At 31.7% G+C, this 11,955-nt stretch overlaps 1 protein-coding gene across 5 annotated transcripts; it reads right to left on the bottom strand.

Annotated features, from left to right (window-relative positions):
• Positions 1–5,807: 5,807 nt before the first annotated feature.
• LOC148231201 (uncharacterized) lies at positions 5,808–8,975 on the bottom strand. Of its 5 annotated transcripts, none has more exons than XM_088194961.1 (4): positions 8,834–8,971; positions 7,814–7,882; positions 7,634–7,739; positions 5,808–7,434 (listed from the first exon to the last, which is right to left on the bottom strand). In XM_088194961.1, exon 4 carries the CDS (start codon positions 7,348–7,350, stop codon positions 6,622–6,624), a length of 729 nt encoding a protein of 242 aa, XP_088051087.1. In that variant the 5' UTR covers positions 7,351–7,434; positions 7,634–7,739; positions 7,814–7,882; positions 8,834–8,971; the 3' UTR covers positions 5,808–6,621. The 5 variants fall into 5 exon arrangements, with proteins under 5 accessions (XP_088051087.1, XP_088051088.1, XP_088051084.1 ...); XM_088194962.1 differs by having other exon boundaries at positions 8,838–8,961; XM_088194958.1 differs by having other exon boundaries at positions 5,808–7,739; positions 8,834–8,975.
• Between the last annotated feature and the right edge of the window lie 2,980 nt (positions 8,976–11,955).

Here is an 11,955-nt window from a genome sequence, read left to right as displayed (position 1 = left end):
ATCGTATTTTTGGCTTACAGGAAAAAGAAAAATAATAATGTTATATAAAAAAATACACAAAAATATTGACGATGCATTATATAAATTAATGATATCCTATACAAGGGTTTAACAACCTACAAACTTTTAAATAAATTTAAATAATATAATTATTTTTTTACATAAAGCAGCTAGTTGAATGTTCCAAGCTAATATTCAAGTGTTCTATTTTTTTAATAAATATTTTACGTCATACCTTGAATTAATTTTTACTTTTTAAAATTTATACAAAACTTCACCTAGTGTGAGGAATTCGTGTTGTAGAGCTCTCGCGTATCTTAGGCGTTGCTCATTAATAATCGCGGTCGAATCCAAAATATCTCTCATCTCTCAGAGTAAAATAAACTGAAGGAGTACCTTGGCGGGCTTGACCAAGTGCGTCGATAATTATTGGCTACAAGTGCGTGTAAACTGGTGACTAGCTACCCAGTCAGCCCGATTCATTTCTTTGCACTATCTCTGTTGTTTTCTGGTTGCAAGCAGCCAGCGACGAACGCTACAGTTCAATAACACAGTTAAATAGCGTCGTACAGTTGCGGCAGCCAGAGCAGCCGTGGTTGCCTTGTGTGCGATCTACCTCAGGCAGACAATTCATTTCTATGAGCTGTCTCTGTTTTTTTCTGGCTGCCGCAGCCAAGTTGCCTAGTGCGCGGTCTACCTTACTGGCACGCCAGCTCCCCACTTCACCACACTACCGTACTGGCGCAAGGTGAGTGGCGCTTTTTCTCAACAATAGTTCTTCCAGTTGCTGGCATTGTGTAAATGGTAAGTAAATGTAAATTAGCATTGACTTCTTGGATTTACTATACAGATCGGTAACGAACGTTCACGACGCCACGATTTTATTGCTTTTGACGTAGATTTTGACTTCTGAGAAGGGATAATTGTTTTTTTCGCTCTTCTATTGGTCAAAATTCGGTTTGGATATGCTTCATTTGATTATCACTCATTGTATATCGTAATATTGTTATGCCAAATCATAATATGAACGCTAGGTAACCAAAATTCTGTGGGTGATTCACAGTGTATCATAGCAGTTAAAGCCGACATTTTAACTTTAAGAACGGAAATAACAACGTAAGGAGCTGTAGCGTTTTTTCTTTATCATTCATTATTTCAGTTTCTCAAAAATATCAACTATTACTTCACGCGATTTAATTTTTAATATACATACGATTAACTTATTTGAGCAGTTATTTCACGTCAAATATAAGGAAACAAAAGCTAAATAAAATAACTTTGGCGGACGGGTGGCAATTACATACAGATTGGGCGGCTGAAGTACTATTTAATTTAGTTACATGTTATTTAATCATGCTGCGAGTGATGGCAGACGAGGGCTCACCGATCGTCATCTTCCCAGCAAGGTCGTCTTCGCCAAAAAAACGTGGTGCCCTTCGCCGTTATAACGTCAGTTTTACCAGAATGCCGTCTAAATTATTTACCTATAATGAATAGAGTAGACTCGTACATAACCAACAGTTTACTTCGTTTATTTGTGACACCATTCCAGTAATTGGGACTAATCACCTAATTCCTATTTGTTAATTATCAGTCATTTTCGCTAATATGTAACAATTTGGCAAGTTACGATGAAAATTATGACTGTGGATGCAATTATTGAAATTAATAATTAAAATCATAAAATATTAGGTGAAGACGACGGCAGACGAATATTTACCAATGTGTGTGTCAAAGCACAGTAGTGCGCAGCGATAGATTCCAGGTGTAATGATACGAATAATACCATGTTGTAAATAATCTTATTAAAAAATCAGATTTTTTTTGCTGTGAATTAAATTAAATCCTTCTCACTAATAACATTATTATTGTATTATATTGTCTATATATATATATATTATATGTTCATAAAACAATGTTATTTTATTGTTACTTTGGCGACGGGATGGTGACGAATGGAAATTAGACGTAGATTGAGCCGCTGCAGTAATGTAATTACTCTCAGATCGATATAAAGCATATTTGTTTGTTGCGTGACGGTCGCAAAAACAAAACCATCAGAAAACTAAAAGCATCATTAATTACATTTAACCCGTTGCACAATTCCTCCTCCAAATAATTCCATCAAGCAAATGTCACTTTTTAGAGGCGTGGAAATATTTCGTTGGTCATATAAACGAGTGAAACAATTGGCTGAATGGTCATTTGTCAGCGAGCTTTGCAACCCTTGATACTTAAGGCTAGTCTCCAACGGATAGAGGTCAGACGGGACACTGAGGTTAAAATGCTCATCATTGAATCCCCATCCCCATTTTTCAAGAATAGTAGACATGAAATTGGTTTGAATATCTAATAAAAATATACGAAGAATAACGAACCCTGGCAATGTTTTAAGATCGTACTCTACGCAAAGAGTAATCTGATACAAACAATTTTATTTATTTCGGCTCCACTTGTTATACCAACAAAAAGCATATAAAAAAACCAAGCATTAAACGTGTTTCCATATTTAACTTTTTGGTATTCATATTTGACATCAAGAAAGCAATATAGCAATGGGTAGAAATAAAGTAGTATATTCTGAAACGAAATCGATTCAGTTTTTAATGAAAGAATCAAAGCTATGTCCGCACTATGTAACAAATTTGTTAAATAGAAATTTTCAATTACAACATATTTTATTTTCAATTTTCAAATTACATAATTTTGTTACTTAAGGTGTTTTGATATATAGTGTGGATCGAGCTTTAACCCTCCGATGGTCGCAACAGATAATAGATAACGCGATGTTCTCATGTTTTTAAACTTATTATATTCTCAACTCAGGATAAGATATCTATTAGTATTTTACTAATGTCGTACTGCAATCATGTATGGGTGTTGTTTTAATACAAATATCTATAAGGTGCATTGCGACTGATCGCATTGTTTTATGAATTTCGTGTTATAAACTCAATATTTATATGCAAAAAACATTACGATAATTAGAGGTAAAAGATAACATCAATTCTCATAAAAATATTTATATCGTGCAATACATAAAATAACATTAAAAATGGATTGTATTATAAACAATTCTATTCAAAATTTCCAATATTGTTCTTATTTTGAAAAAATATGAAAACTAAGTTTTTTAGTTAATTCAGTATAAAGTAAATAATTATCATTTTAATTAATCTCGCTGGGTATGATACCATCAGAGTGTTAAAAACTAAAGTAGAATATATTTTTTATATTCAGTATATTATTTCATTTCATTTTTACAATCATATGTAGTTTACTTACTATATAATTGACAAATTTTGCTGTCATAATCAACGATCAATAGACATAGGTGATAGAGCAAAAACATTGACGTGTATTGACGTAACTAAAATCATTGATTTGACGGATGATTGGCCTTAAGCTGCTATGTTTGTACCTTGGCCGGCAAGCGCTTATTAAATATTTAAACGTATTTTGACAGAAAAAAATTATCAAAAATTGGTACACAGTCTAAGAGTGTTGTCATATTTAAAAAAATACGTTTTTTTACTATATTTTTAAATTTCAAATCACATATAAAAAGAGGAAAATTACACAAAAATTAGATAAAAAACTAGTTTTTCTCTATTACAAATTAAGTAAAACTTTGGCAACGGGAGGTGACGGATGGCAATTAGACACGGATTTTTATTGCTTATTTATAGTTACATGTTTATACAAGTGAAAAAAGCGCGGGGTCTATACTCCCGGCGTGAGAACCCGTCGGCGTAGAAATTCGAGGAGATCCGGTGAAGGATCCCCGAGACGGTCAATCGTTACGCAATTGACGGTTTCGAATGATGGTAGCAATTGGCGGTACGTCATTCGCTATGACTCATTCGGTTTGTTCAGCCGTTGAAGGGAGTCGTATCGTACCTATAAACAAATTTTTGCGAACGTGTCTTTCGGGCTGTCAAAATTTTCTGATAGAATCTCAGGTAAGCCGGGATGGCTGATAACCTGATAACCAGTGGCGTAGCTAGGGTATGTGCCGCCCGGGGCAATCCTTAAAATTGCTGCCCCCTCCATACATTTTTTGCAGGGTCATAAAATCAGCATTTCTTAAAATAATAAATTGATTATTGTTAAGCTCTTGCTATTCGTAGATTTACATAAATTTTTATTTATTCAGGGTTTAGAACCACACTAAACGACTCCATCGTGAACATGCTGCCCCCAAGCAAGTGCCGCCCGGGGCGGCCCACCCTCTCCGCCCTCCTATAGCTACGCCACTGCTGATAACCCTACTTTTAGTACCTACCGATTTATCAAGATGATTTTGGACACAGATATGGCATTTCTTACAATTACTCTTGTGATTTCTACTCAGAAAAAATTGAAAAGAATCAGACGTTGGTACTAAGGAGCGAAATGTTCGAATCAATAATGATCGAAACGATAAAAAAAATATTATCGATTGGATCGATAAATGAAATTTATCGTTTGATCGATGTAACCATTTGTGTAATCGATAATGAACGATATTAATACAAATATTGATTAATTTTGTATAACCTCAAAAATTAACGATAAATTTCGTTTGTAATAATAAAATACAATGTTGTTAACAAAATTTTATTGAATTATTATTATTAAAAAATTATCTGAAATTACCAGTTATAAATTAAAATTGTCAGAACATTAAATAATAAAAATATTACTTCAATCTCTAAAGCCAAAAAATCACAAATATTAAAATTTCAAAATATTCACCTTTTATCAATCACTTTTTTAAATGAATTGCTGCATTCACAGCAAGATAAGTCTTTAATCAGTTTCTGTATCTGCCTCTGATTCTGTGTAACTTGCACTGATAATCTCTGAAGGACCAATGCTGATAACATCATCTTCTGAGTCTGAATCTGGAGTATACACAATTCTTTGGAACTTTTTTTTCAAGTTTTTGGTAATTGTTTTTAAGATTTTCTTGGAGTCACTTTCACAGTGTTGCGGGAGTCCTTACTTGCTGCACTGGATGCAGAACCAGCACGACTTCTTGGGGTTAAACATGATGGTCCACTCTCCTCATCCTCCCTCTCACCGACAGGTAATTCTTCAACAATAGGAATTACAATGTTGTATTTAGTACTGTGATTCAATTGTATGTAGAGAATCTTCTCAACATTTGACGGGTCAAACCTTATCCCCTGGGATGTTACGAGGTTTCCTCTAGCAGAAAAAACCCGTTCACTTGGAGCCGGGAGAAGTTGCCGGGACAGCAAGCTATTTTTTTGGTTTCAGCCGGCATAAACGAGAAGATCTCATTGTAGTCTTTCATCAGGTCAGTACATCAAATTGATAAATCTTAAAGGAGTCCCACTACTTTTCCACTGCCGATTTTGTCCGGTTCAGAGTCTCATGCTGACCTTTTCAGCCACCAACTGATCCATGAAATCACGGATAAAATAGATTGGCCATACGTACATGGTGCTCTTCAGTGCTAAATTTCGGCAAAACTCGTTCCATTTTTCTCTGAAATTCAGTGATGTGTTCTTTTGTGAGTTGTGTTAGATCAGCAGCGAGCACTTTTCCAAAATAGGAGAAATGGGAATATTTTTATATTCCCATATTCTTCGAATAGACTAAGAGTCATTTGACACATTATTAGAGATAATCCGGCCAAATATTCAAAAAACAAGACACCAATATGCGTCAAGCTATTCCTGCTAGTAAAGACTCTCAATAACAATAAGATTAGTAATCGGTATGAATTTGCTCCTCGTACCTTAGAAATGATAACAATGGAAACAATGAGGCTGTATTCTAATAAATAAAAGAGAATATTCATTTTATTAATTTATTTAGCTAATTGTTTATACACTAAATATAAACATAAAACATAAACAGACAATGAAAAAAATTTAATGTTATAATTTAATTCTTAATGCATGAAGGTGCTTCTTTACTCCATTGAGAAAATCCGTTACATTTTTATTTTTGATGATTGTCCTACGAATATTATTACACAAATTCACACCTCCATACAATATTCCCCTGGCCGAACTCGTTTTATTATACCTAACTATCCTTAAATTATCTCTATTTCCAGTATTAAATCTATGTACGTCTTATTAAATACAACTTATATATAAATACTAAAACGTTCATCATCAATATGTTTTGAATATACAACCACTCCAATCTTTCAATCATACTTCTACAACTAGTAAATCTATTTTTATTTGAGACTACTCTCATTGAAAATTTTTTTTAACAAAAACCTTAACTATTAATTTTTATTTTAGTTAGGAATTCAATGCATTTTTATATACAATATATTGAATTAATGATATTTATAGAAATACCTAATCAATATTATACTTAAAATTTTAGATACTACAAATTTATCATATCTAATCATATCCAACAAACATGATTAAAATAAGTAAAAAAATACATTTTTTACGTGTTTATTGTATAATCGTCTAGAACTCTAGAGCTATGATTATATTAAAATATTCAAAATCTAAAGTAAAGTTATATATTAAAATAACAATATGTATGCTGCTTTTATATTTTTGCTATAAGTAAATAATAATAAAAATATTGCGATAGAAAACCCTCATATTTCGAATGCAGAAGATATAAAAAATAATATTAAACAATGTTTTTCTTAAGAGTGTGAATGTTGTCAATAATAATTTTTGACGAATCATCAGTTTGTTGCATAAAAATTTGCCCATTCTTAACCCAAGTGTATTTATAATTCTTAACTTTTGCCATTTCCTTACATTCTCTGAGAAGATGGATATTATCCATTGTAAGACGCTCGGTTATGTATATCGAAGAATTATCCCCGTTTTTTATTATGTCTTTATTAAAAATCTTTTTTTTTTGTTTTTTACAGCAAGCTAAAAAAATATTTCTTTGTCCTTGAGTGTTAAAAAATACTATTATGGGTCTATATTTGTAATATTTGGAATTTTTATCAGAATTAACGCAAAGTCGAACAGCTGACTTGATACCACTTTTTGGCGCTTTAAAGAATTTAGCAATTTTCATAATTATATCCATCAGATCTTCATCATTAATGGTTTGCACTCCTTTAACCATTATGTCACATTTGTATGAAGCTTGTTCTTTATCGATTGCCGTATTGATACCTTTTTTAGTTTTTGTTAGGATCATACCAGATGTTGCATCTTTAGAGTGATCTTTTTTATCTTGCTTTACAATTACGAGTGTCTTTTCTCCATTTTCATTTTCGGTCAACTCAATGTCATCATTAATGGTTTGCACTCCTTTAACCATTATGTCACATTTGTATGAAGCTTGTTCTTTATCGATTGCCGTATTGATACCGTTTTTAGTTTTTGTTAGGATCATACCAGCTTTTGCATCTTTAGGGTGATCTTTTTTATCTTGCTTTACAATTACGAGTGTCTTTTCTCCATTTTCATTTTCGGTCAACTCAATGTCATCATTAATGGTTTGCACTCCTTTAACCATTATGTCACATTTGTATGAAGCTTGTTCTTTATCGATTGCCGTATTGATACCGTTTTTAGTTTTTGTTAGGATCATACCAGCTTTTGCATCTTTAGGGTGATCTTTTTTATCTTGCTTTACAATTACGAGTGTCTTTTCTCCATTTTCATTTTCGGTCAACTCAATGTCCTCATTAACTATTTCATCCCAATTATAGTCTTGGTGTGTAATTTCATTTTCCACTATATATTGTGTATTAATATCTACATTGTCCTTAATAGTTAAATCTATTCAAACAGATAAGAAACAATATTATTCAACAGATAAGAACTTATTAATATTAAAAGATAAAAAGCTTTACCACTTAAATGAGTTTCCATATTTAACATCAAGAAAGCAATATAACAATGGATATAAATAAAAGTTAATTCTGAAACAAAATCAATAATATGGAATAAAACAAACTTAACAAATTTATTTAACAATGTTATACATAATGTTATTTATTTTTTATAATTTATTATTGGATTACGGTTGTCTAAGCTATGCATACTTTGGCAACTTATAACATTGTTACATAACGAGCTTTAAAAACCAAAATAGTATGTATTTTTTATAATATAGGGTTATAGCGTCCTTTATTATTATACGGTTTAGTTGGCCGCACTTCACACAAATATTTATTCGTAGTTGGATGTTTAATCTGCTTTAACCCGTGACTTTTTATTATAGCTTTTAAATCTAACCATAGCATATGAATGAAGAATAAATGATAAAGTAAATAAAATAAAGAGTTCTAAATTGTTGGTATTTTTGTTTAAAAGTTATAATGAAAATTTTGAATATATCTTCATTTCGATAATTATTACTGTACACAAAAACATGCAAGTATGATGTAAAAAATCCACGGCTGGTTCCAAATTGCCTCTTCAACTTTCTCTTTCATCTATGAATTACAATTTTTTAATATACGAAGCTATATTATTTTGAAAAGTTAATATAAAACAAATTAAATAACACACTTTTTCGTTAAATTATTCGAAAATAATTAATAAATTTACGAAGTACGCCGACGAAAAAAATAAACTTCTTAAAAATCAAACCATTAAAGGTTATTGTATTTATTTTAGTTTTAAATCGTCTTATTTTACGGAGTAATTGTGTTCGCTTTCGTATTTAAATCACTCTTAAAAATAAAATAAAATTATAATTCGGTCGAAGCGGGTTAAACGGCAAACTACGAATGTGTGTTTCTAAGTGAGACTGCAGTGATGCCAACTTAAACCAATAAAAGACGCTAAATCCCTATATTATCTATTTTTTATTGTTAGGTAGGCATATTATTTCATTTTATTTTTATGATATTATGTACTTTACTTACTGACATTCGTGAAAACGATGCTGTTATAACTGATAAGTTTCGCTATGATGAAAAATGGCGACCATTAGCAATGATAGCAGGTAGATAAATGCTTGTACTAAGCATCAAATTGACAGATGATTGGTCATAAGCGGCTATGTATGGGCCTTGGCCGGCATCCGCTTAATATTATACCGAATTTTGACAGTAATTTGAAACCTTATTATTACGCAATCAACATGTATCTACATATTTAAAAAAAAAATATTTTTATATATTAGTGACAAAATTATAAATAAAGCTAGCTTTTCAGGTTGCCATTGCCTAATACAATTTTAATAAAATTAACTAAATATAAAGATTTATGTTTTGAACAAGATATACCATATACACAAAAAAAATATATTACAATTCTTGAGACTGATTGAACGCAAGCGCTGATTTTTATCAGCGCTTGCGTTCCCGAGTAATGTTTGATAAATCGAACATAAGTAGGGCCGTCGAAAGCGAGCCCGGGCCTTGGGAAAACAGTGATTCCAGACCTCATAACAAAAATGACATATTATTTTTTAATATCGTAATATAACATTTTATTTTTTAATATCGTAATATACGAGTTAATTCTTTTTATTCTACAAATAAATACTAAATCAGCCACCGTTGCAACATATTTTTGAAATCATCAAGCATTAAAATATCTCCTCATAATATTTACTTGATAATTAGTCGTGTTTTCTTTGCTGCTCCGTGTTGCCATATAGTGAATTTTTAGTCCAGGTCAAAAACTATAAAATCGTACCATCGCGGTGAAAACGCTCGATTATCAAGCGGTTATATTATAACAACATTGCGAGTGAGAATCTAAAAAAGCACATCTAAACCGAATTTTGCCCAATAGGAGCGCTCAAAAATCAGTTATCCCATTTCAGAAGTCAAAAAGTTGCGATTCCTATTGACCAAAATTCAGTTTGAATATACTTTGATTAGTCCTCTTATATTAAAAGTCCATTATAATATGAGTAAGGATAGCTATCATATTTTTAAAACATAATGTAATAGCGAAATGCAGACAAACTATGGAGCAATATGTGTCTGTCTGTACTTATTCTTTGGCTTATTTTCCTCTGAAATATGAGTTGGCTTAGTTCGTATTTTAGACTTGCCTTAATGAAAGTTAAAAAATTATAATAAGTTTTAAAACTTTCATTAGGTAGTTTTTTAAACAGCAAATGGACGTTTCGCCACTGTCCAATTGAGCTTCATATACATTTTAGAGCAGCATATTAGCGCATTAGTGCATTTTAGAGCAGCATATTATCAGTTAAATTATATTTTCGGTAGTAGAAATATATATCTATTGGTGAAAATGTATATGGAATTTACTAGTGAAAATATAACTTTACCAAAAATACACATTCACTGTAACATTTATGGGTGTAAGTAAATAATGATAAGTATGTAAATATATAAATATTACTACATATAGAAAAGTTTAAAGTAAAAATATATATATATATATCTACTGGTGAAATTTATTCCGATATGATTTTATTAAAATGACAAATTTAAAAAAATATTTTAGATATAGATTTATGGGGGCCAATATTTAGATTTGTTATGGCCAAAACTGGTCGGCGCTGAAGTGGCATTGCGTGGCGGTTTTTCTCCCTCTCTACCGGCAAGCTTGTAAGGGTTCGGACGCGTGCCGTCGCGCGTCGGCCCCATTTTGTAATGTAAACAAACCGTAATCATCAAATAAATATTACTGCAGCGGCTCAATCTGTGTCTAATTGCCACCCGTCACCATCATCACGGACCCTAAAGATTCAAGACTGTTTTTTCCAATTTTTCTTTTAGGAATAACCAAATGAAACTGAATGTATTATCTATTTATTTTGCTGCATTAAATCTAATTGTCAAATTACATTAAATTTATATCCTTCTATAAAAACATTAAATTTATAAAATCAACAACAGTTGTTGATTTTTCGTTATTTCTTTGCTTCTCTCTTAAATATTTTACCTGAATTTTCAGATCGAATACCTAAATTTACTGCTACTAATTACCATTCGTTGAATATTTCTTCTCCTGTTTATTATTTGTTAAACGTTCAAAAAAGCAATAAAGTCAACAATAATTTGCTAACAAATTTTAAAACAAACGGAGCCGCGTCAAAAACTACAATCTGTCTTTTTGAATAATGTTTAATGTGAAAGAACTAACTAGAAAATGGGTGCTTTTGATGGCAATGTTCCGCTCCTTTTATTTATTGTATGTATAAAAAGAGCTGAAGAATTTATACCAGAAATACATCAGTACATACATTTCAAACAGCTGTAGCTTAGTTCAGATATATTATTTGATGTCGATTTTTACTCTTTTAATAAATATATTCTTACTATGTTTTTTTCCAGAGTCGGGCCCCTTAAGGGGAATGGGCCTCGAAAATTTGTCCCCTCTCCTTCCCCTCTCGGCAATCCTGCATATAAAAACTGGAAAACTCTTAATAAACGCAGCTATTCGATTTTTGAACCATCTGTCGGATAGTTTTGATTTGTTTTTATACAGGTACTCTCGGCTAATAGACGCATTAATATATTTATATGTATTTCTCCTATGCAGTGTGCCTTAGCGTAAAATTGCTTAGTGATGTGCCCAAACGTCCTTCTTTTGAGGAGTATTGTCCTTTCTAATAGTTTTGTCATCCTTTTGTCTTCCTTGAAGAAAAAAAATTTAAAATGGCTTTTTTTTAATTCCGTAACAATTTCTCCAACTTTGTCTTTCTTAATAAAAATTGGAGGTGTCCTGTAAATAAATAATTTGGAAATTAGCTTATTTTTTTAAGCTCTCGCAACAATTTGTCCTGCTCAAAGACATTAATTCAGAATACAGTCAGAGATTTTTTTTGCAAAATTAGTAATTGAAAACTCTAAAAAAAAAGGTTGGAGTTGTTCGATATTACCCCGCTGCTGTATGCTCAAAATCAGACCGTTTCAAAAAAGAGCAAAATTGAATTCGGTCGTATTTTTGAATCGAATAGGTAGAATTAGCGGGACTGGTGGGAGAGGTGGGCAAAGTATGAACGAAGCCAGTGGGCGGCTTCGGCTCGACGTTCGATTGTCGCTTTGGGCCAAAGATCGGC

The sequence above is a fragment of the Plectrocnemia conspersa genome, unplaced genomic scaffold (assembly GCF_051122295.1).
Source record: "Plectrocnemia conspersa isolate PC_06_02 unplaced genomic scaffold, ASM5112229v1 ptg000010l, whole genome shotgun sequence".
In the NCBI taxonomy this organism is placed as follows: domain Eukaryota; kingdom Metazoa; phylum Arthropoda; class Insecta; order Trichoptera; family Polycentropodidae; genus Plectrocnemia; species Plectrocnemia conspersa.
Note: the sequence above shows the minus strand (reverse complement) of the source record. Positions and strands in the feature narration are given on the sequence as shown.